At 52.1% G+C, this 24,363-nt stretch overlaps 1 protein-coding gene across 4 annotated transcripts in view; it reads left to right on the top strand.

Moving 5' to 3' along the window:
• The window catches only part of DNMT1 (DNA methyltransferase 1), a 42,836-nt gene that overhangs the window by 17,795 nt on the left and 678 nt on the right, over positions 1–24,363 (top strand). For 3 of the 4 annotated variants that reach the window (XM_060094185.1, XM_060094186.1, XM_060094187.1), the window contains exons 11-39: positions 908–942; positions 1,450–1,531; positions 3,862–3,896; positions 4,219–4,267; positions 4,364–4,444; positions 4,527–4,636; positions 7,459–7,577; positions 7,859–7,951; positions 8,803–8,954; positions 9,114–9,301; positions 9,402–9,585; positions 11,079–11,176; positions 11,523–11,670; positions 13,089–13,204; positions 13,396–13,600; positions 13,677–13,810; positions 14,803–14,976; positions 17,018–17,239; positions 18,128–18,320; positions 19,026–19,110; positions 19,312–19,440; positions 19,591–19,873; positions 20,171–20,312; positions 20,900–21,066; positions 21,524–21,701; positions 22,390–22,585; positions 22,895–23,058; positions 23,199–23,315; positions 24,132–24,222. In XM_060094185.1, coding sequence (XP_059950168.1) covers positions 908–942; positions 1,450–1,531; positions 3,862–3,896; positions 4,219–4,267; positions 4,364–4,444; positions 4,527–4,636; positions 7,459–7,577; positions 7,859–7,951; positions 8,803–8,954; positions 9,114–9,301; positions 9,402–9,585; positions 11,079–11,176; positions 11,523–11,670; positions 13,089–13,204; positions 13,396–13,600; positions 13,677–13,810; positions 14,803–14,976; positions 17,018–17,239; positions 18,128–18,320; positions 19,026–19,110; positions 19,312–19,440; positions 19,591–19,873; positions 20,171–20,312; positions 20,900–21,066; positions 21,524–21,701; positions 22,390–22,585; positions 22,895–23,058; positions 23,199–23,315; positions 24,132–24,222 — 3,970 coding nt within the window. Of the gene's footprint in view, positions 1–907; positions 943–1,449; positions 1,532–3,861; positions 3,897–4,218; positions 4,268–4,363; positions 4,445–4,526; positions 4,637–7,458; positions 7,578–7,858; positions 7,952–8,802; positions 8,955–9,113; positions 9,302–9,401; positions 9,586–11,078; positions 11,177–11,522; positions 11,671–13,088; positions 13,205–13,395; positions 13,601–13,676; positions 13,811–14,802; positions 14,977–17,017; positions 17,240–18,127; positions 18,321–19,025; positions 19,111–19,311; positions 19,441–19,590; positions 19,874–20,170; positions 20,313–20,899; positions 21,067–21,523; positions 21,702–22,389; positions 22,586–22,894; positions 23,059–23,198; positions 23,316–24,131; positions 24,228–24,363 lie in introns of all 4 variants that reach the window. The other variant, XM_060094188.1, reaches the window with a different exon arrangement.

The raw sequence follows: 24,363 nt of genomic DNA on the forward strand, positions 1-24,363 counted from the left end.
AGCACTCGCCCGGCACCCCTTCAGATCTAGAGAGATCTTAGCAGTGTTGTCAAACCACCAATTTTCCTCACACGGCAACTGGCAGGAGCTTTAGACCACACAGCCAGCACTTTTGCCTCACGGCAGAAAAGGACAAAAGGATCAAACATTTGACTTTGTCTGATATTGTTGACTTTTCTTCTGTTTTAATCTATGTGTACATTTCTCGCTTTGTAGAGGTGAGCTGCATATCAGAAAGGTAATTTTGGTGCAGAGGCTTAGCTGTTTTTAATGAGTTGGTGACCAAGTCAGGAATTCCTACTTCTACTTCTTTCCCATACTAGATTCCGAAGTTTAGTGTTGTCACCCCCGACCCCACTCCTACTGTCCCAATGCCTGTCTATATGACATCTTCACCCCTGACCAAACGACAGATGGAGCTATAGGCATTTTGGCTGACATAAGCAAAATGGCTATAATATTCCCTTTTACTTTGAGCTATCCCAGGACAGGGGTTGGTAAACTATGATCCATAGGCCAAATCTGGCCCTCTGCCTGTTTTCATAAAGTTTTATTGGAACACAGTCATACCATTTCACTTATGTATTGTTTCTGGCTGCTTTTGTGCTACAGTGGCAGAACTGAGTAGCTGTGACACAGGTCTGTGGCCTGTAAATCTGAAAATGTCTGTTTTTTTGCCCTTTACAGGAAGTTTGCCAACTACCGGTCAACTCTTGTTTGTAGGCATTAGGGAACTGAGTTAACATTTTTGAAGCCTCATCTCTACCCTATAGACCTGCCCAGATTTTCCTGTTCTCTCATTCCACAGTGCTGCAATCATTAACTGATACTTCGGGGTTTTGTCTCGCTCTTGCTCAGAAATTAATTTTCCCCCCTTTATTTCTCCACCCACACTTTCCCCTCTCAGGATGAAAAGAGGCACAGAAGTCAACCCAAAGATCTGTAAGTGGTTAAAATGCTTGTGCTTTTGTGCTGTGCTTTGTGTAATTTAAATTAGCGAAATAACTGTTGGAGATCTGTGATGTAGATGTTTACAGGGAATTGCTGGTGCTATTGGAAGATTGGATCAGTTTGGGCGGGGCTGGATAAGAAGTCAAACTCTGGGCCCCATCTTACCTGATACCCTCTGCCACGTGGGTAGCGCTCCCGTCACTGCACTGTCACGTGTCTCTTAGTTTCCAGCACCTCTCATCAGGCCCCACGTCTGAGGGTCACATGGGGCTTCTGAAGGCTTCCTTTCAGGATCACGAGTTAGTGACACACCTTTGGAGCTACTGTGACAAGGGGACTTTCTTCTTTGGATGGGAAGAAAGTGTCTTTGTTTGCCAGATCTATTCGGAATAGTTTGCTTTTCTGTAGGGAGGCATTAGTTTGTCATTTTTTATGTGAATTGGCAATATAGTTTTTTTTTTTTTAAGCTAACATCTGACTTATTTGTTTATCCAATAGAGCTAGCAAACGGAGACCAGAAGAAAAAGAACCTGAAAGAGTAAAACCACAAGTTTCTGATGAGAAAGATGAGGATGAAAAGGTAAGGCCTAGTTTTTTCAATTCTACTGTGTTTCATAATATCCCATTGGCTGGAATATGTTAAAGTGATTTTTAAACAATTTTTCTTATGGAAACATTCAGACATACCCCAAGGTAGGCAGAAAAGGGTAGCAAACCCTCACATTCTCATCAGCCTTCAGCAGTTATCAACCCATGATTAGGCATGTTTCACCTAAGCCTTACTCATTCTCCTTACCCTCCCTCACTCTGAAGATAAACAGATCCCAGATGTATTGCTGAAATATCTACAGAAGTCCTTCTAAAAGGAGAGGAGTCTCTTCTTAAACACCACCACTGGGCTCCCCTGGTGGCGCAGTGGTTAAGAATCCACCTGCCAATGCAGGGGACACAGGTTCGAGCCCTGGTCCGAGAAGAACCTACATGCCGCGGAGCAGCTAAGCCCGTGCGCCACAACTACTGAGCCTGTGCTCTAGAGCTCGCGAGCCACAACTACTGAGCCCGCGTGCCACAACTAATGAAGCCTGCACGCGTAGAGCCCACGCTCTGCAACAAGAGAAGCAACCGCAATGAGAAGCCTGTGCACCACAACGAAGAGCAGCCCCCACTCAGTGCAACTAGAGAAAAGCCCGTGCGCAGTAACAAAGACCCAACTCAGCCAAAAATTTAAAAAATAAATTAATTAATTTTAAAAAAATCACCACTATACCATTATCATAGCACAATAATATAAAAACCTAATCTCCGTTCAGATTTCCCTGATGGTCTCCATTGTGTGTTTTACAGTTGGGTTCAGGACCCCAGCAAAGTCTATATAATACACTTGGTTCCTGTTTGTCCTCAATGTGTCATCTGCAGTTTCACCCTGTCCTCCTACTTGCACTTGGTGGAACTAGCCAGCTTACCTGTAGTGTCTGTGGGTTCTCAGACTTGACATATCCCTCCAGCCCTGTCCACCTGCAGACCAGTAGTTAGGACCAGAGGCTTGACCAGAGGCAGGTCTCTTGTTTCCCAGAGTACTTCTGAGGTGATGCTGTGTACTTCCTGTTACATCATACCATAAGGCATGGTTATATTTTTAAGGTGTTAGGATTGATCATTGAGCTCAGGTGCCATCTGCCTGATCCATCCATTATAAAGTTCCCCATAGCTTTTCACCTAATGTTTTTAACAGTCATTGCTTAAATCCATTATTTCACTGGGAGTTACAGATTGTGATAGTTGTGTTCTGTCATTCCTTCATTTACCCAAAATAATTCTAGAAATAAATTTTCTCTTATATTAGTCAGCAGGGGCCGCCATAACAAAATATGACAGTCTGGGTGACTTAACCAACTTAACTTATTTTCTTACAGTTCTGGAGACTGGAAGTAAAAGTTCAAAGTGCCAGCAGGGTTAATTTCTGGAGAAGTCTTTCTTCCTGGCTTGTGGACGACTGTCTTCTTGCTGGTTCCTTACATGGTCTTTCCCTGTGCAAACACGTAGGGAGAAAGAGAGCTCTGGTGTCCCTTCCTCTTTATAAGGTCCCTGGTCCTATTGGATTAGGTCTACACCCTTGTGACCTCATTTAACCATAGTCACTTCCTTAAAAGCCTCATCTCCAAATACAGTCACATTTGGTGTTAGGGCTTCAATGTAGGAATTGGGTGGGGGGCCAGGGACACAACTCAGTCCATAGTACCCCTCTTCAATTATATACTTACTCTGAGGTACCACTTATACAGTAAAGCTGTGGTTTTTTTTTTTGTTTGTTTTTTTAAAGTGGTCTTATGAGTCTTTTAAGGAAGTCTGGTTATAAGAATTTTGTTTAGGGGCCTCCCTGGTGGCACAGTGGTTAAGAATCTGCCTGCAAATGCAGGGGACAGAGGTTCGAGCCCTAGTCCGGGAAAATCCCACATGCCACGGAGCAATTAAGCCTATGCGCCACAACTACTGACCCTGTGCTCTAGAGCCTGCAAGCCACAACTACTGAGCCCACATGCCACAACCACTGCGTGCCTAGAGCCCGTGCTCCACATCGAGAGAAACCACCGCAATGAGAAGCCCGCGCACCACAATGAAGAGTAGCCCCCGCTCGCTGCAACTAGAGAAAAACCTGTGCGCAGCAACAAAGACCCAACACAGCCAAAAATAAATAAAATCAATAAATTTATTTTTTTTAAAAAGGAATTTTGTTTATAAGACTAGACACTGGAGATGGCTTGGGTCTCACTGGTTCTCTGACTCTCTTCCTGCCTCTGACTTTTGTGATAGCCATGTACATTTTGTGATAACCTTGTACATTAAATTCTTAAGCATTATCCAGATGGAAAATACTTTTTTACCCTACACTCTCTTGTTTTCTCCATTTAGGAGGAGAAGAGACGCAGAACTACATGCAAAGAACCGTAAGAACTTATTTTTGTCTTTATACAAAGCAGATCATAATATTAAAGTGGTTGTCCTAGAAAGAAAGATAAAGGGGCTTTTAGTGAATTCTGGAGCAGCCTTAGCTTTGTATGTGATGGAGTGTGAGCACAGGACCGGGATGTTCCAATTCTGCCGTGTGAGGCAGATCCCCCTCCTCGTGGTAAAGATGCTCATAGCCTCACACCTTGCCCCTTATGCAGCATCTGGTGCTCATCTGTGTCTGGTGGATCAGGTATAACTTTGATGGCAGATTCTGATATGTTGTGAAATGACTAAAAAAATCTTCTGCTTGGTTCCCAGAACTGAGAAGAAAATGGCTCGAACCAAAATGGCAGTACTGTCCTCCAAGGTAAACATATATCTGGGAGTAAAACCAGTTGTGCACCACTAGTGCGATTGCTTGGGGCTGGCTCTCTGAGCGCCGTTTGTGTTCGTGCTTCCACAGACTGATCCTCTGAAGTGCATTGAGTGCGGACAGTACCTGGATGACCCCGAGCTAAGATATGAACAGCATCCCCCTGATGCAGTAAGTTCCAGCTGTTGTTTTCAGCCTTATGTTGATAGTTTCCTGTCTCTTGTGTCTCTAGTTAATGGTCAATGTCTCTCAGGTGGAAGAGATACAGTTGTTGACAAATGAGAGACTGTCCATCTTTGATGCCAATGAATCTGGCTTTGAGAGTTACGAGGATTTTCCCCAACACAAACTGACCTGCTTCAGGTAACTGATACGCCTCTGCTTTATCGTAACGGGGCATTTTCCTAAAGACACCTAAGTTCTTAATATCCTAGTGAAGTTTTTAACACCTAACCTGCAACATTTTAAGCTGCTCACACAAGATACGGGCCAGCAAGCTGGTAGACGATTGCTGGTGGTGGTGTTGGTGGTGGTGGTGGTGGTGGGGCGGGTGGGCGGGTGGTTACAGCTCTACCTGTTAGCTCTTCAACAGGTGAGCATCCTGGAGCTCATTCAGGTGAGGGCCAGCTATTTGCTAGGTCCTGCCTGAGGTGCTACAGATGCAGCACCTCAGCTCCCTGGTCTCATGGAGGCAGAACAAAAGTTAGGCCTGTCGGGTAGTGACACTGACAGATGTGAAAAGCATGGGGAGCAGAGAGTGGGTGGGGGTAAGTTGTTTAGAATGGAGAGGAAGGGACTGAGCAAAGACCTCGGTGGCTTAAGAACAAGCCGAGGGGATAGTGAGAGAAAGACACCAGGAGAAGGGAGCAGCACGTGGAGGCTGGGAGGTGGGCACGTTGGCCAGGGAAGACTAGGTGAGAGGCTGTGTGGCTGGGGTAGAGGGACTGGGGTGAGTGGTAGGGGAACAGGGCCCTGGGGAGGGGCCTGGATCCTGCAGGGCTTTTTGCCGGCCGTGGCAGTGATGCCGGGCTCTTCGGCCTAGAGGTCCATGGCGTCTGGACTGTACCTTTGGAAGGGCTCAGATGAGCCTGTGAGTGAGCAGAGTCCCCGTGCTCTCCAGCCCCCTTGGTTCCGTTCTGTCCCCCTCACTGGAGGTGCTTCACTTTGCTTCTTGTGGGAAATGGCTTGGCTCCAGGACCAGCCCATGTCTTCTTTCAAGCTTTGGCACGTGCTTTTCCGCTCCTTGGACCAGAGAATAGTAGGAGGGGTGGGTGGGCCGCCTGTTGTAGCCTCAGGTGGAGTCATTTCTGGGCAGCCTTTCCGACGCTCCTGCCCCACAGTGGGTTGGGGGGCTCTGGGCCCAGGGAAACCCCAGTATGTTTCTCCTGCAGTACTCTGTACACTCGCTGTGGTTGGTGGTGTCTCCCACGCTCCACGATCAGGATCCTGATCTGTAGTGGAATGCTGGCCATCTACCAGCGATCCCCTGGCTCAACCTCTGCCTGACAGCACAGGGGAAACATGCTGTTGGCATGGCTGACATTCATGGCCTCATGCTTCCCTGTGGCATTCCTGGGGCAGAGGCTCAGGAGAACTAGGGGCCGGGGCCACTGTAGTCGGGAGTGTCAGGGCTTGGGGTCTCCTGGCCACTCCTCAATAATAGGAGGTTGGGAAGGGGGCAGTAAGAACACACCTCCTAGGAATGACATGCCTGTGCAGCATCAGGCCATTGGAGCCAGACCACCTGGGTTAACTAGGAACTCTGTTTGCCTCTGGTACTTGGGCTGAAAGTGGCAGCTGGAAACAAGTCCTTCCTGTGAACCAGTGGGTCCTGCCCCTGCCTGGGACTTGGCACTTCTCCCTGATGTCACCTCTACTGAGGGAGCGTGTGGACAGCCCGTCAGGCTGGGTGCTGGATCCTCCTCTTCTGTGCATCCGCGGTGTCCTGCCTTCCCTTGGTCCATCTTTCCCACATCTTCGGGTCCTGATGGCAAGGCTGTGACCCGTGTCTGCCTACCATGCCTGGTAGGGGAACTCCAGTCAAAGTGGTCATGTTTTAATTTTTTTAAATTGTGTGAGAGTCCAAGATGTGGATTTTTGGCTTCCAAGGGCCTAGGTGGTGGGAGCGTGGTGGTGCTCTCAGACCTGCACGGATTCCATGTGACCCGCCTGGACTCTGAGGGGTAGCACGGCACTCTGGCCTCGAGACCAGCATGAGCAGGTTCATAAGCAGAACCCACCCCAAACCCGTGATTTTCTCAAGTTCGGCATCCTGCTTAATGATGCACATTCTCTCAGATGTCAAGGAGCATCTCTAGGCAGTAGATGCCCTTAAACTTGAGGCTGAACCCCCAGAGGGAGGTGGAAGTCCTTCCTTCCAATGTCCTTGATGTACCTCACCTTTTTTTTTTGTGGTACGCGGGCCTCTCACTGCTGTGGCCTCTCCCGCTGCGGAGCACAGGCTCCGGACGCGCAGGCTCAGCGGCCATGGCTCACAGGCCCAGCCGCTCCGCGGCATGTGGGATCCTCCCGGACCAGGGCACGAACCCGTGTCCCCTGCATCGGCAGGCGGACTCTCAACCACTGCGCCACCAGGGAAGCCGTGTACCTCACCTTTTATGCTGTTGTATAATGTGCTTCATTTTAATTTTTTTTTAATGAGGTGAAAGTCACATAGCACAAAATTAACCATATATGAAATGTTATGAAGCAGTAAATCCACAGGAACAAAGCAGATTAGCAGTTGCCAGGGGTGGGGAGGGGATAGGGAGTGACAGCTCAGTGGGTGTGAGGTTTCATTTTCAGCAACAAGAACATTTTGGAGCTAGAGGGGATGGTTGTACAGCTCTGGGTAGGATGTGTTTGAGAAGCCATTGTTTCTCCACTAGCAGCTCACAGAGGGAGGGTGTAGCAGGTGGTGCCCTTGTGAGATTTCCCGCCATCCCACGATCAGTCTTGCTGACCTCTCCACGTTGCCTTTTCAGACACTTATACTCTTGATACCCAGGTGGGCGAATCAGGTAGAAGCTGTTTGGGTGAAAGAACACTGTACTGAGCCAGTGTTCTGGCAACCAAGGAGACAACTGAGTCTAGGGACTGCACGTAGTCCACCTCGGGTCTGAGCTTGACTCTGTACTTCAACCTGCCTTTGGTCAGCTGGTAAATCCACTCTGTCGCCTGTCTAGCGTGTACTGTAAACGAGGTCACCTGTGCCCGATCGACACCGGCCTCATTGAGAAGGATGTCGAGCTCCTCTTTTCTGGTTCAGCAAAGCCAATATATGAGGATGACCCGTCTCCCGAAGGTAAGTGGCACGTTCCAGGTTGTTTGGGACAGTTTACAAACAAAACTTTGAGATGAGAGCAATATTCAACTGGAACTATTGCCTCTTAAAGTTAGGGCTTGAGACTGGGCTGTGAGCAGCTACGAGCAGACTCTCTGATGGCTCCAGTAAGGACTGCCCGGCTTGGCTGATAAGAGGTGTCGGCTCAGGTGGGCACTCAGTGCCACTTAACCCTCCTCAGTTTTTGAGAGGCGTATTCTTAGTCTACTTTCCTTTCAGGAAACTTTTTTCCCCCCTTTTAGGTGGTGTTAATGGCAAAAATCTTGGTCCAATAAATGAATGGTGGATTGCTGGCTTTGATGGAGGTGAAAAGGCTCTCCTTGGCTTTAGCACCTGTAAGTATGTGACCAATCGTGGACTCTTCTGGGAGCTGAAAAGGCCCTTCGCTCCTGTCTTTCATAGGGCTTGGTTGGGCTCTGGGAAGTGTCAGGCTCATGTGACCATGTGGAAAGCATGTCAGGTTTGAATGGAATGGGCCCTTTTTTTTTTTTTAAGATTTATCATTTACTTATTTTATTTACTTTGGCTGCATTGGGTCTTTGTTGAGGCATGCGGGCTCTTCGTTGTGATGCGCAGGCTTCTATCTAGCTGTGGTGTGTGGGTTTTTTCTTCTTTAGTTGTGGCATGTGGGCTCCAGGGCATGTGGGCTCTGTAGTTGTGGCATGGGTTCCAGAGCACGTGGGCTCTGTAGTTTGCGGCATGTGGGCTCTAGTTGAGGCGTGCGAGATCAGTAGTTGTGGCATGTGGGCTTAGTTGCTCCGTGGCATGTGGGATCTTCGTTCCCTGCCCAGGGGTCGAACCTGCATCCCCTCCATTGTAAGGCGGATTCTTAACCACTGCACCACCAGGGAGGTCCCTGGAATGACCTTATATTAGCTACAACTGGCCCTGGAACTGACCCTCTGGTATAAAAGCAGGTCATGTTCTTGCAGCTGAAACCCAAACTGAATTCCAAAAACCAGAATCGAGCCAAGGGAAAGCCACTTGGCCAGTCTCCGTCCTCCAGCTGGCTCAGACAGGCCCCTTCTGAATGAGCTAACTCTGGACTGTACTTCATGTTTTTTGACATTTGGGTACAGAATGACTCTTAGCCTGTTATGTACGCCTCGTAGCCTCATCCCTGCCCTTTGGCCACGGTAGCTGCCATCAGGTTCAAACTGCTCTCTTAAACATCTATTCACTGCAGCATTTGCTGAATACATTTTGATGGATCCCAGCCCAGAGTATGCACCACTGTTCAGCGTGATGCAAGAGAAGATCTACATAAGTAAGATAGTAGTTGAGTTCCTGCAGAACAACACTGACTCAACATACGAAGACCTGATCAATAAGATTGAGGTAAGAGGTTAAGGTTATTCACCATATGGGATTCACACCTATTTATATGAGATGTGCTAGAAAACATGTTCAGAGTCAGCCGAAATTGTTTATTTGATTTAGACCAGTTTTGCTTAAGCCTAAGGGAAACCTCTGATTTTTTTTTTTTTTTCCTAAAAGACCACTGTTCCTCCTTCTATGCTGAACCTGAATCGATTCACAGAGGATTCTCTCCTTCGACACGCCCAGTTTGTGGTGGAACAAGTAGAGAGTTATGATCGGGCTGGGGATAGTGACGAGCAGCCCATCTTCCTGACCCCCTGCATGAGAGACCTGATCAAGTTGGCCGGGGTCACCTTGGGAAAAAGGTAAGGATGCAGCAGGAATGAGACTGAAGACGTGAGACAGAAGGCAGAGCATCCTGTGCGCTCTTCCCAGCCTGCTAACACCATGGAAACTCTCTCCCAGGCGAGCTGAAAGGCGGCAGACCATCCGGCATCCTGCCAAGGAGAAGGACAGAGGCCCCACCAAAGCCACCACTACGAAGCTGGTCTACCAGATCTTTGACACTTTCTTTGCGGAGCAAATTGAAAAGGATGACAAAGAAGACAAGGAGAATGCCTTTAAACGCCGGCGGTGTGGCGTCTGTGAGGTAACCTTGCCTGCTCCCCTTGTAAATCTCTGAGGAACTCACTTCTTTCTCTTTCTGGCTTGAGATTTTTCACTGCTCAAATGTGACCCCTAAAACAGAAGCTAGAAGAAAGAGTTAGTGATCTGGGGGGACTTGCATTTCTTCTGGGACGGCTGTCAAAAGGGGCGTGCTCGGGCGCTTTGCCGTCAGCGCCACCGTTGTTGCAGAGGAGCCTGGCCTTCTGGGTGCCTTTGCTCTGGCTGCGTCCCACTGTGTCCTCAGGCCCTGGTGTAAGGGCAGAGGGAGTGACTGCCCCACAGAGGCGCTGCTTCCTCCAAGTAGGGACATCCACCCAGGAGCCTGCCTTGTCTCATGGCATCAGTTCCCTGGGAAAGTGGGGACTTTGTCCAGCTTAGCTTTGAGGCCTGAAAAGACCTCTCTTACTGAATTTTTTAATATATATTTACTTCACTCTAGAGGAATTAATCCACCTAATTCCATGACCCAGGGATCAGGTCTGTTGGGTAGGCCATAAAGTTCATTTGGGTTTCTCTATGCAATCTTTCGGAAAACCCGAACGAACTTTTTGGCCAACCCAGTGTTTTGGTATCTGTTTGACTTAATTTGGATGAAAACTTAAATACAAAAATACAGCAGCTGCCTTCAGAACTGCCCTGCATTCACACTGGCCACTGACTTCAGAGTGTCTCCTTTGTCTTCCTTAAATAGTGGCTGCCCTTAAATAGGAATTTGCATGTCCTCACCATTCTTGTTGTGGTTTTACTTTATTTCATCTAGTACATATGTATCCAAGCTTTAAAAATTTTTTTTAAGAAAGTATACGTAAACTGGAATCTTTCACAGCTGTTATGTGTGTTTGTTTGTTTCTTTTTCAAATTGTATTCATGCACATTTTTAATTGAATTCTCACAATACCCCAGTAGGTGAGTCAGATATCTCCCAGAGACAATGTTAACATGACATATTCAAAGACATGCAGAAGCCAGGAGTAGAAGTGAGCTGGAACACTCCTTACTGCGGTGCCCCCAATTCCGGGACTAATCTGTGTCTGCCACGTGACCTTCAGTATCTCCCCGGGAGCTGTTTGGAGGTCACACTAGTTAACACTTTAACTATTCCATAATATTTCATTGTGACTCTTCCAGCTTATCCCTCAGTGATGGGCAACCTGATACTCTAACGAGGCTTCCTGTGACTCTTCTCTACTTAGAAGCAGAATTGCTGGGGTGTAGGTCACGTACTTAACTTTGATCTGGAACAGTGTTCTCCAGAGTGGGGTCACCAAATTATCCTTTGAGCAGTGCGAGTTCTCATTTCCCCACACCTGTCCCAGCACCATGTGTCAGGCTTAACCTATGCAAACCTCGTATCTTGTTCCTAACTCTTACTTCCCTTACTTCTAATGAGGTTAAATTTACAGTTTTTAAATTCACCAAAAACTGGTTACCAGCTGTTACTAATGACTGTTTGATTACTTTTTAAATGTGTTTTAGATTTGTCAACAGCCTGAGTGTGGAAAGTGTAAAGCCTGTAAGGATATGGTTAAATTTGGTGGTAGCGGAAGGAGCAAACAGGCTTGCCAAAAGAGGAGGTAGGTTTGGCCAACGCTTGTTCTTGAAATGGAGGAAAATGCCAGCTGATGGCAAATAGGCTTTGTGTGGGACAGCTGGGTTGGCAGGTACAGAGCAGTCAGGGTCCCTTTGTCTAGCGCTGTCACCAGGCCTGTCCCTGTTTTCTAAGTAAAACACCTTCAGTTGGTTTTACTATTTTTTTTTTCTGCCTGTGCCGAGAGGCTTGTGGGATCTTAGTTCCCCGACCAGGGATTGAACCCGGGCCCCAGCAGTGAGAGCACAGAGTCCTAGCCAGTGGACCGCCAGGGAATTCCCAATTGGTTTTACTTTTAAAGAGGACCTTGCTTATAATAACTGACTTTGTAGGTGTCCCAACATGGCCATGAAGGAGGCAGATGATGATGAAGAAGTGGATGACAATATTCCAGAGATGCCATCACCCAAAAAGATGCATCAGGGGAAGAAAAAGAAGCAGAACAAGGATCGGATCTTTTGGGTTGGAGAAGCTGTCAAGGTAATCCAGGAGCAGGCTCTCAGTCGTTTTAGTGCTGCCCTTCTGAGAAGCCAGTTGTCTCGTGGTATCTCGCTGCCAGACGTCTTAAGCAGCCTGAGCCCTGCAGCTGAGAAACCTGCCCATTTGTCCCGTGAGCAGAGCAGAGCTGGCTGAGAGGCCGAGGTCTGTGGTCAGGCACCTGAAATGCATTTTTTTGCTTGTATGCCCAAGGACTCAGTTTTCATCACACTCCAAAATGGGCTTTTTAAAAATATATTTATTTATTTATTTTATTTTATTGATTGATTTTTGGCTGCGTTGGGTCTTCATTTCTGTGCATAGGCTTTCTCTAGTTGCGGCGAACGGGGGCTACTCTTTGTTGTGGTACACAGGCTTCTCATTGTGGTGGCTTCTCTTTGTTGTGGAGCACAGGCTATAGGTGCATGGGCTCCAGTAGTTGTGGCACGCAGGCTCAGTAGTCGTGGCTCTCGGGCTCTAGAGCGCAGACTCAGTAGTCGTGGTGCACGGACTTAGTTGCTCCATGGCATGTGGGATCTTACCGGACCAGGACTCGAACCGGTGTCCCTTGTGTCGGCAGGCGGATTCTTAACCTCCATGCCACCAGGGAAGTCCCCAGAATGGGCATTTGATACACTTCTTGGGGTGTCAGGCTGGTTCCCCTTGCAACCTTGTTTTGAAGAGAGCCTTCACAGTCCTCTCTGGCCTAGGAGTAGGTGTCTGGGGGCACTAGCAGACGGCCTCCCGGGGGTTCTGTGGCCACCTGCCTGTCTAAGGGTCGAATCCTTTACCGAAGCTGGAGAGTGAATGTCATCTCAGTGTTGCTCCCTCGATGTCCATAAGCCAAAGATGGTCAGTTCCCTCAACAAGCGTGAGGCCTACCCTGCTGGATGCTGCTCTAGGCCTAGGCATAACTAAGCCCCTGCCTGTGACACATGTACTGTCAGGAGGGCGGGGGGCAGGCAGGGTGCTGGGGCCACGGAGGCTTCTTGGTGGGGCAACATCTGAGCTGAGACCAAAAGGTTGGAGAGTAGCCAGCGCATGAAGGTCTGGGGAGGAACCAGAGCACAGGCCCTGAGGTGGGACCAGCTTTCCTTGTGGGAGAGAAGGAAGGAGGTCCGTGTGGCTAAGGGAGGTGTGGGGAGTGGGGTGCAGTGCTATTACAATTGAATGCTAGAATCCCATTTGCTGCTGACACAAGAGAGCAAAGGTGGTGATAGAGGGATGTGAGCAGCCTTTGCTGCAGGCTTCCAGCCAAAGAAGTTGGATGTTCTCTATAGTAGCCAGGCTGGTAGAGCTCACGGCTTCTTGAAGAAATTGTTATGAGTGATCCTTTCCTATAAAGTAACAGGAACTCGCAGGTCAAGCCTAGCACGGACCTTCAAACCCATCCTCACCTGAAATTAAGCTCTTGTTTTCAGACCGATGGGAAGAAGAGTTACTATAAGAAGGTATGCATCGACTCGGAAACCCTGGAAGTGGGGGACTGTGTTTCTGTTATTCCAGATGATTCTTCAAAACCACTGTATTTAGCAAGGTTTGTGTCCTTCCCTCTGCTTGACTTCAGCCCACACTTTCTGTTGAGTAAGTAGGAGTGCCTATTTTGTAAGAATAGCAGCAGCTCTTTGCCCTGTACTAAAACCAAAAAATACATGTCCCCCAAGGAGACTCGGTCCAGATCTGCCGGTCAAGTTAGAACTCTCTTCCCGCCCCCTCTTCTGGCTCCAGGGTCACGGCTCTGTGGGAGGACAGCAGCAACGGGCAGATGTTTCATGCCCACTGGTTCTGTGCTGGGACGGACACGGTCCTCGGGGCCACGTCGGACCCCCTGGAGCTGTTCCTGGTAGACGAATGTGAGGACATGCAGCTTTCATACATTCACAGCAAAGTGCAGGTCGTCTATAAAGCCCCGTCGGAAAACTGGGCCTTGGAGGTGAGTGCCTGGCGCCCTTTGTGTGCCCCTCCTCAATGTGTGGGGTCATCATGGCTGACGGCAGCCTCATCTCTAGGGAGGCGTGGACCCTGAGGCCATGATGGCGGAGGATGACGGAAAGACCTATTTCTACCAGCTTTGGTATGACCAAGACTACGCAAGATTTGAGTCCCCTCCAAAAACTCAGCCAATGGAGGACAACAAGTACAAGTGAGTGCCGCGACTGGGCTCCTGGGCTACTCTGTCGGTGCTTGAGGACGCCATGCGTCTGCATGAACCCCTCGAGCTTTTCCTGTGCTTCTCTGCTGGGTTTGCTTTCCCCACGTCTTCTGATCGTCTTCCTCACCAACCAAAGACCAGCCTGACTTGGTTGCAGTGGCTGTAAGTGTGTGGACAGCCTGGTGGGGAGTGACCCCCTCATGAGAAGCTGTCCCATCCAGGGACAGGATGTGTCTTTCTGGGTTCCTCAGTGTCTGTACCACAGATCTTGTGTCTTTTCTCATAAGTGAGACCTTTGATTCCATTTTACTCGAGCTGGTGGGGGAACGCTTTTAGGGAGGCTTTTGCTTCTTAAAAAGTGTTTAGTGCTCCACATCTTCCTTTCTAACCTTGGTACCTCACTTGTTTTAACTAAAAGTGGCAGCCAACACCTCCAGAGCGAGCGGTGTGTGACAGTAAGGCTGACAGGGCCGAGGCTAGGAGGGCTCGCTGCGGTGCCTCTGGTGTTTCTCCAGTCAACCTGGGGCTGCCTTTTGGCTCGATCTGTTTTTAAGACCATCTCTAACTCTCTTTTTAAGGGTTTATTAATCAGAAATAATGTTGAATTTTACCAAATACCTCTTCAGCCTTTAGAGATAATAGCGTGAGCCTCCTCTGACGTTTTGAGTTCCTGTCTTTACCACTGTCTGCATTATCGCTCGTGGTGGATTCTTGACCATATTCTAAATGGTTTGTTAATGTCTTAGGATCGACTACTCAAAAGTGGGGTTGGCTTGTCATTTTCCTATTGTGTGTATCTCTGGGCTTTGGTCCCAAATAAGTGCTTTCAAAGCGTGAACATAAAAATGCAGGAAAGCCAGTTCCTCCTAACATCTGTAAATTCTTCCTCTTGGTCACCAGAGTCTGGATTAAGCCAATGGCAGCTGCTTGTAGTCACTACCAGCCACTTAAGGGCCTTTGGTTTCTGTCCTTCACTCCTTCAGGTTCTGTGCAAGCTGCGCACGTCTGGCTGAAATGAGGCAGAAAGAAATTCCCAGGGTCATGGAGCAGCTCGAGGACCTGGATGGCCGGGTCCTCTACAGCTTAGCCACCAAGAACGGCATCCAGTATCGAGTGGGCGATGGCGTGTACCTCCCGCCCGAGGCCTTCACCTTCAAGTGAGTGCCCCTTGCTGCAGTCAGGGCCAGGAGCTCTGGGCCAGTACAGAGCTGGCTCCACAGTGTCTGCCACCCCGAAGCCCAGTACCTGCTGCTGCCGAGCTGTCAGTGTCATCTGGGGTGAGCAGACATTGTCCAGCCTTCCAGTGCAGAGTGACTATAATTCTGTGGCAGTGAAGCTGTCTGTGAAAGAAGTCAGACAGAGAGCCCGCTGGCTAAGGGAGAGCGTTAGGGTCAGTGGTGGGTTCCTGCCCAGCTGGTCATGGCAGAGACCCCCCTCCCAGTTCCCATCTATCAAGTGGGGAGAGGAGTGCCTTGCCTGCCAGGCCCCTAAGGAATAAGTGAGTTAAAAGAAAATGGCTTATTAATACAGCACCTGGCTTAAAGTAAAGGCTGACTGTGAATTACTTCTTGGTAAATGGGAATTGCATCAAAAGACTTCCGGGACTTCCCTGGTGGCGCACTGGTTAAAAATCCACCTGCCAGGGGCTTCCCTGGTGGCGCAGTGGTTGAGAGTCCGCCTGCCGATGCAGGGGACACGGGTTCGTGCCCCGGTCCGGGAAGATCCCACGTGCCGCGGAGCGGCTGGGCCCGTGAGCCATGGCCACTGAGCCTGCACATCCGGAGCCTGTGCTCCGCAACGGGAGAAGCCACAACAGTGAGAGGACCGCGTACCACACACACACAAAAAAATCCCTGCCAATTCAGGGGACACGGGTTCGAGCCCTGGTCTGGGAAGATCCCACGTGCCGCGGAGCAACCAAGCCCGCACGCCACAGCTACTCAGCCTGCGCTCTAGAGCCTGTGCTACGCAACAAGAGAAGCCACCGCAATGAGAAGCCTGCGCACCGCAGCGAAGAGTAGCCCCCGCTTGCCACAACTAGAGAGAAAGCCCACACAGCAACGAAGACCCAAGGCAGCCAAAAATAAATAAATAAATAAAAAGACTTCCACATCAGAGGATTGATGCTCTTCGGGGAAAAATCAAAGCCACAGATATTGTCCACACTTGATCCATTCCTTGTTCGTTCTAAGAACTAGTGCATGGTTGGATTTACAACCAACATTTTCTGAGCCTAGTCAGCTCAGTTTCCTGACTTGCAATTCCATTTTCCTCGAGTCCTAATTGGAACCCAGTCCCCGTTCAGTCACCGTCCATTACAAAACATCGGTCCTTCCAGGCCCGCACAGTGAGTGTGCACCACGCCCTTTAGCTCCTGTTTTTGGCCTCGAAGGGGAGGACTTACTGTAGTGCTGTCTACCAGGTGCTCCTGGCACAGCTGAAGTGAGAGCACAGGTGTTCAGGGACACCTTTGGAGCCCGTCAGACTTCAGGGGGTCTGACGGGAAAGCACAGCAGCTGCCTTCCTGAACTTGAACTGCAGTCTTCAAAGTATGCAGCCCTGCGGTCTTGGCAGCTTGGCATCTGATTTGCTGGCCTGAGTTAGCCAGTACGTGGTCAGGCCAAATTCGGCTTGCCCAGACTGCAAGTCTTCTCCCCATGCCTCTCCCGCCTTGCCTCTGGGTCGATGCCTCAGTCAGAGTGTAGGCTGTGCCATGGTAACAACTCTAAAATCACAGAAGTTTACTTCTTGCCTGTACTGTGTGTCCATTGTGGTTCAGGCGACTCGGACTGTTGTGTCACTCAGGGCGCTGGGCTGACGGAGCCCTGCCTTCTCAGGAGTCGGCAGTCAGAGGCGAGGGGGAGCACGCTGGAGGCTCTCCTGGCGCTCAGAGCTCCCGCTCCAAGTGCTTGTGCGTCCCTGCTGCACACACCTGTGGAGCTGAACGAGCCCCGCACCTGCCCTGAGGCTGGGAGCGGGGAGAACCTGAACAGCCTTAGCAACTATACCCAGAGCACAGATGAAGAGTACCCATTTTAAAGTGTGGGTGAGATTTAACTTCTGAATCTGTTCTAAGGGTACTTAGCTGCATTAGTTTAAGGTGTTTGAATTTAAGTGGTTATTGTCACTGTTCAGTCATGCTGAGACTGCTTTTTAAGGCTTCATGTTCAGTCACTCATAACAGTTGCTTCTCTGCAGCATTAAGCTGTCCAGTCCTGTGAAACGCCCACGGAAGGAACCTGTGGATGAAGCTCTGTATCCAGAACACTACCGGAAATACTCTGACTACATCAAAGGCAGCAACCTAGATGCCCCTGAGCCGTACCGTATTGGCCGCATAAAAGAGATCTTCTGCAGCAAGAAGAGCAACGGCAGACCCAACGAGACCGACACCAAGATCAGAGTCAACAAGTTCTACAGGTCGGTGAGGCCTCCGCCCTTCAGGAGGCTCTGCCTGAGGCAGGGTGCTAACAGCCTACACTCAGTGCTGGTCTAAGAGTTGGGTGGAGGTGTCTGTTCTTCTGAGTGTTTCTGATTACCTGGAGGGTACTGAGGATGACTACAACTACATACCACAGCCCTCGCTTTCTCTCTTAAAGCTGCAAAGCTTTGTCCAAAAGAAATCCCTGAGCAGAAGTCCAGAGTGTGACAAAGACAGGCGTGGAATGTCCTGGGCTCTGCCCGAGGCGCCCTCAGAACCCTGAGTTCTGTCCGTGTGTTCTGTCTCAGAACACTGTCCGTGTTCTGCCCCCCTCCCCGTTCCCCATCCCCCTGTTCTTCTCAGGCCCTCTTCCCTGTTCTGGGGTTTCTCTCTGTCCAACATCTTGTCTTCACTCAGTCTTTTTCTGGGATCCTAATAATGGTTAGGAGATAACCTGAAACTAATCCATACCAGATAGGTCTAAGGTTGCTCCATGTCTTAGCTAATGTACGTGGAAGAGTTTTTGAAGTCTTTGCGATAATCAGTTGAGTAATGAGAAAGAACAAGGAATCTGGCTGTTATAAGCGAATGAAGGCAGCTCTAGACATGCTTTTTAACAGGAGACCAGCAGCTGGTCTTAACACAGGACAAGTCTTTTGGGGCTACACTGGGGGCATGAAGAGCAAGCAAACCATTAGTTGAGTTCATGGCAAGGAATCCCACTTAGTCTGTGGTTAGTGCCAACTAAGGGGGTTAGTAATCAAGGTGACTTGCTGGGGTGGGGAATGGTCTTTACCCACCGATCATCTGGGCACTGTCAGGAATGTGCCATTTAATTGCCTGTCAGCTCGAGGCAAAAGAACTAACAAACACCCTCGCACTCATAGGCCGGAGAACACGCACAAGTCCACCCCGGCGAGTTACCACGCAGACATCAACCTGCTTTATTGGAGTGACGAGGAGGCTGTGGTGGACTTCAAGGCCGTGCAGGGCCGCTGCACCGTGGAGTACGGGGAGGACCTGCCCGAGTGCCTCCAGGACTTCTCCGCTGGTGGCCCCGACCGCTTCTACTTCCTTGAGGTAGGGCCCTGGGCTCACTGGAGGGAGGGCCTTGGGGTCAGACACAGCCCCCGAGAAAGCAGTTTATCCAGAGTATGAATATGTGACATTCAAGTTGTTCTGGAATTTGACACTTTGGGCTTAAAACAGAATGTCACATTTGAGTGTCCTAAGGCAACAGCAATTTTTGAAGACTGTTAAGTGGCCTCTGCTGGCCTGGCCAGTGCCTGTGAGTTAGGGAAAGGTTCCTCTAGCCCTGGGAGATGTAGCCCTGCCCCCAGTGCCTTCAGCCAGGGATCCGTGTCCAGGCCGGGGCCATACAGCTGAGCCTGTGGCCTGGTTATTGAGAGTAGAGTCAGCAGTTTGTTGATTAATTTAATCACTCTTAAATTGTTTGAGCATGACTTTTCTGTGATAGGCATGTATCGTTTTAAGATAAACCATGTTTCCCCCAGGTTCCAGTGTGTACAGGGTAACTGTAACATTTGCCTATTTTTAGAATGAGTAGTCCAGGTACTTCAAATAGCAGGAATTTCAGCCACATAAAATGTGTGTATTAGTAGAATTTCCCCCTCATCTCTAATGTAATAAAAATCAAAGCACTTTTTGCTTATGGCCATATTTAGGGAGAAATTAAGTAGATCTTATCAAATTAACTTAAATCGTATTTGTTAGAGAGGGGACTGGTGTTTCTCTTCCAGACTGTTGTGGTTCTTTCCTTCTCAGGCCTATAATGCCAAGAGCAAAAGCTTTGAAGATCCTCCAAACCATGCCCGTAGCCCTGGAAATAAAGGGAAAGGGAAGGGAAAAGGTATGTCGTTACTCCACGGGCTTCTTTTCAAGTCCGTCTCCTATAACTCAATTCTCGTGAATCAGTCAGTATAAAAGAGCAGCCTCTGACGTTACCTCACTCTGCTGCCGCCACCTCAAAACGAGGCCCTCTCTGAATCACCAGGGTGTTTGAAGAGAGCACGTTAGGGCCCTGATCTGACTTGGGACCTGTCTTCCACAGGGAAAAGCAGGACAAAGTCGCAAAACTCTGAGCCGAGTGAACTGGAGACGGAAATCAAGCTGCCGAAGCTGCGGACCCTGGATGTGTTTTCTGGCTGTGGGGGTTTGTCAGAAGGGTTCCACCAAGCAGGTAGGCTCCGGGTTTCTCTCCGCACAGCTGCTAAAACCAGACCGGGCGTGTTCTGCCTGGAAGACCTTTCTGGCTCTGGTCACAGTTCTGACTAAAAGAGTCTCATGCTACAGGGGGTTCACAGCTCATCTTTGTCCTTGTGTCCCCCAGGCATCTCGGAAACGCTGTGGGCCATCGAGATGTGGGACCCCGCGGCGCAGGCGTTCCGGCTGAACAATTCCGGGTCCACGGTGTTCACGGAGGACTGCAACGTCCTGCTGAAGCTGGTCATGGCCGGGGAGATGACCAACTCCCGCGGCCAGAAGCTGCCGCAGAAGGGAGACGTGGAGATGCTGTGTGGCGGGCCGCCTTGCCAAGGCTTTAGCGGCATGAACCGCTTCAACTCTCGAACCTACTCTAAGTTCAAGAACTCCCTGGTGGTCTCCTTCCTCAGGTAAACAGGCTAGAATTCCCTCTGCATTCGGTGCTGCCCCAGGGTGACTAGATGGCCGGTCCCGGGGCTGCGCCGCGGGCGTGCCAGGGCCGAGCAGTAACTGCTTTAGCCTTCGCACCTGCTGAAGGCGGTGTGCTGAGTGAGACGCCGGTCTTTGCCTTCAGGAAGTTCACAGCTGCCCCTCCGCTAGGGAGAGACCTTGAGAGTTGGCAGGTGTGTCTTGACAAACGTCAAGCGTTTGGGAGTGGCTTCTGGCAGAGTAGGTCTCCTCCTCTTTCGTCTCTCCCACCTCCACAGCTACTGCGACTACTACCGGCCCAGGTACTTCCTCCTGGAGAACGTCAGGAACTTCGTCTCCTTCAAGCGCTCCATGGTCCTGAAGCTCACGCTCCGCTGCCTGGTCCGCATGGGCTACCAGTGCACCTTCGGCGTGTTGCAGGTGGGCCCCCCGGGCAGGGGCAGAGCGGGCAGACGCGTGTGGCCGGAGAAGGGGCCGAGCAGTCCCTGGACAGCAGCAAGCTGTCTCAAACCGAAAATAGAGCTCAGAGGGACAGGCCACAGGGCGGTAACCTGCAGTGCGGGCAAGGGTTGGGGAGACGGCTGCCGGGCCCCCCTCCCATTCAGCTTCCATAGTGTCTCGGCCTCACTGATCAGCCTTGTTGGCAGCCGTGTTCCTTCCCTTGTGACCGTGGGCTGCCAGGCAGGTGGCACGGCCCCTGGTGTCTCCTCTGGCCGCTCTTCTCCCCAAGTGCTCCTTCATGTACTGTTGAAGGAGCCGGCTGGGATCGCCAGCAGGGTTCACTCCCGTCTTCTCCAGGGGCTACCAGCCATCTCCTGGGATCTTTCGTCCTTTTCTCCGGTCCCCCCTCCTGTTAGGCATGAGCCCGTGGGTTAACTAGGGGCTCTCTGGTGAGCTCCACACCGGCCAGACGCCCCAGAAAGTCAAGTGCTGCGGACCCCAGCCCTCGGCCCAGCTGATCGGGGGTGCCCACTGACCATGTGTGTGTCTGGCCCTCCCCTGCGCAGGCTGGTCAGTACGGTGTGGCCCAGACGCGGAGGCGGGCCATCATCCTGGCCGCGGCCCCCGGAGAGCAGCTCCCCCTGTTCCCAGAGCCGCTGCACGTGTTCGCGCCCCGGGCCTGCCAGCTGAGTGTTGTAGTCGACGACAAGAAGTTTGTCAGCAACATCACCAGGTAGGAGCACCCGCCGTCCTGGCGCCCGTGAGCCTTCCCCGCGGGGCCTGGTGCCCGTGAGCCTTCCCCGCGATGCCTGGCGCGGGTGGGCCTCTGTGAAGGGGCCCAAGCCGAGGACACAGTGTTAGCGAGGGCCGACAGCGCCGCGTCCGGCCTGCCCTGCGAACGCTCTGCCACCTCTGCTCTCGTTCTGACCCCGAGTGCCCTGTGTCCAGGGCAGTGGCCAGAAGCCTGGCCGCAGTCACGGGCAGAGCCCACACTATATATAGCCTGTCCCCTTTTCAGATGGGGTCTGGGAAGAATGCTGCCCCTGTGACCTCGGGCGGCCCTTTGACCCCGAGCTGGGTTGCCTTCTCTGAAGAAGACGGTGCCAGCAGTCGGGGGACAGCAATTGTGACTCACACACACGGTAGCTGTGTGTGTCCCCAGAGGTGCCACGATCTGTGCTCTGTTGCAGGTTGAGCTCGGGTCCATTCCGAACCATCACCGTGCGGGACACGATGTCCGACCTTCCCGAGATCCGGAACGGAGCTTCGGCGCAGGAGATCTCGTACAACGGGGAGCCTCAGTCCTGGTTCCAGAGGCAGCTCCGGGGCTCGCAGTACCAGCCCATCCTCAGGGACCACATCTGTAAGGTAATGTCACCTCCATAAAGCGGGGCCTCCTCCCAGCGGCCTCCCAGGAACAGCTCTGTGGTTGCAGCCCAGTGGGGCTTGCCGGGGAAGTGGGACCTGGTCTCCGCCCCCTTCCAGCTCCTTCTGCTCTTGGCCCCTCACCCAAACTCCGCTACCTCAGCTGGCCCCCAGCCTCACACCTCACTGCCTCCTGCTTCTCCTTGCACCCCACCCCCGCCCCAGTACATGGTCCTGGAAAGTGTCAATCAGAGCTTATACTCTGCCTAGAATCAGGCTAGAATGGTGTGACTGGCTATCCTCTCCTATGACTGGTCTTGTCTCTCAGCACCACTGTTCTCTGGGGATCTCCCAAACGCACCAAACCCCAGCTCTCCCCGCCGCTGGCTCCTCCTGTCCTGCAGGGCTCAGCTCCGACGTCACCTCCTCAGTAGCCCCGCACTTGCCCGAAGCCGTCGCTTCACCCGTTCCCCCGTCGTTCCACATCCCCGCTCTGGTGTCTTCATGGCACGTGTGTAACCCCCAGGTTGTCGGTTGGGGTCACTGCCTGTCTCCCACAGTGGGATACAAGCCCCTTGGGGTCCTGGTCACCGTGGTATGTCCAGTGCCCAGTACTATGGCACCCAGCCCACTGCATGTGGTCAGGTGCTCCCCGAGCTCAGTGACAGCTGGGCCTGCTGTACTCTTCCAGGACATGAGCGCCTTGGTGGCCGCTCGCATGCGGCACATCCCTCTGGCCCCGGGCTCAGACTGGCGTGACCTGCCAAACATCGAGGTGCGGCTCTCTGACGGCACCTTGGCCAGGAAGCTGCGGTACAACTACCACGACAAGAAGAATGGCTGCAGCAGCGCCGGGGCTCTCCGTGGGGTCTGCTCCTGCGTGGAAGGTGGGACCCCTGCTTGTGCCCTGGCCTCCGGGTGTGGCTTCCTCAAGTTTGATGTGAAGCCCCAGCCCCCTTAGGCTCTGCAGCGGGGCGGTGGGCTCAGGGTTTCTCAGCAGGAGATGCCGGGGCTGCCGCATAGGAACCCAGCAGCCCTGGATGGGGTGCAGACTCGCCAAGCCTGGGTGTCCCTGCTGCGCACGGCTGCTGAGGACAGGGTCCGTGATAAAGCTCTGCCTGGCAAACGGGGACTGTCGGCTGCTGTATCATCCCATTCTGTCAGCACAGCCCCATCGCAGCCCTCTCTTCCAACAGGCAAAGCCTGTGACCCTGCGGCCAGACAGTTCAACACCCTCATTCCCTGGTGCTTGCCCCACACCGGGAACAGGCACAACCACTGGGCCGGCCTCTACGGACGGCTCGAGTGGGATGGCTTCTTCAGCACAACCGTCACCAACCCCGAGCCCATGGGCAAGCAGGTAGGTCTGAGGGCCGCTCGGGCCTGGGCGGGGACAGAGGCACGGGCTTCGTGGGCCGCCTCCTGCCTCTGCGTCCCAGCCCGGGGTGGGTTCCCGTGGCCCCGTCTCGTTCCCACCCCCGTCGCGCCTCTCGCCCCCAGGGCCGCGTGCTCCACCCAGAGCAGCACCGCGTCGTGAGTGTGCGGGAGTGCGCCCGCTCTCAGGGCTTCCCCGACACCTACCGGCTGTTCGGCAACATCCTGGACAAGCACCGGCAGGTCAGTGGAGCGGAGTCGGCCTGGGTCTCCTCCCCGCTGAGGAGGGGCGACCGGCACCGCGCACGAAGTGGCCCTGGCGGGAGGGAGACCAGGGGGTCGGGGGTCGGTGGGGAGCTTGACTCGCAGTCACTTCCGAGGGGACGCTGAGCCCCCAGAGCTGGGGGCTGACTGGCCTCAGCACTCCCACGAGGGGGTGGTCAGGAAGGAGGGACCCTGTCCCTGGGGCCCAGGGCGCTCCCGGGTCAGGCGGAGTCGCCAAGTGTGTTGGGTGCCCTGGACGGCTGAGGCACGTTTCGCCCAAAGGAAAGTTCCAGTGTATTGCAGAGAGCAGACGAAATACCCAGTGGTGAAAACTCACTGTTGCTAAGGGTTGAAAGGAACCAATAATTCCTCCTGTTTCTCAGGGTGTTCCATTTGGCTTTTAATGAGATGTATTTCCAAGGAATGCAGGCGTGTGGCTGAAAAGGCCAGCAGTGCCTGGGGGTCACAGCGAGACCCTCCCATCGCGCCCCCCTGAGCCATCCTGTGTTCTGGGAGCAGAGCTGTCAGCTACAAGTGAAACATAGCAGCTTCCATATCCGGATTCTCAGATTTTCTAAAGCCCTTTAAAGGCCCCCTTCTCTGAGTGGTGCTTGACCTGCTGGTGTTTGGGGCGGGAGGGTGGGCTGGGTGGAAGGTCTGAGCGCCATCCTGAGGGAAGGACTTTGGTGGCCTGCGTGAGCCTGAGACCGGGGGCCCAGTGACCGTGGCCGAGTGGAGGCTAGCGCTGACTCCAGCCGTGCCGAACCACACTTCGCCCTCCTTCCCCCCCTGCAGGTGGGTAACGCTGTGCCACCGCCACTGGCCAAAGCCATCGGCTTGGAGATCAAGCGCTGTATGTTGGCCAGAGCGCGAGAGAGCACCTCAGGTACGGTAGGGAGCAGTGGGAACAGCAGGGGTATGGCTTTAGGCTCTGAGACTGGGGCGAGTCACCCACCCTCCCTGGTGGCCTCGCGTCTCTCAGGGTTGCTCTGAGATGAGTGAGCGTGTGGGTAAGCGCAGAGCACCG

Source organism: Mesoplodon densirostris, chromosome 3 (assembly GCF_025265405.1).
Source record: "Mesoplodon densirostris isolate mMesDen1 chromosome 3, mMesDen1 primary haplotype, whole genome shotgun sequence".
NCBI lineage: Eukaryota > Metazoa > Chordata > Mammalia > Artiodactyla > Ziphiidae > Mesoplodon > Mesoplodon densirostris.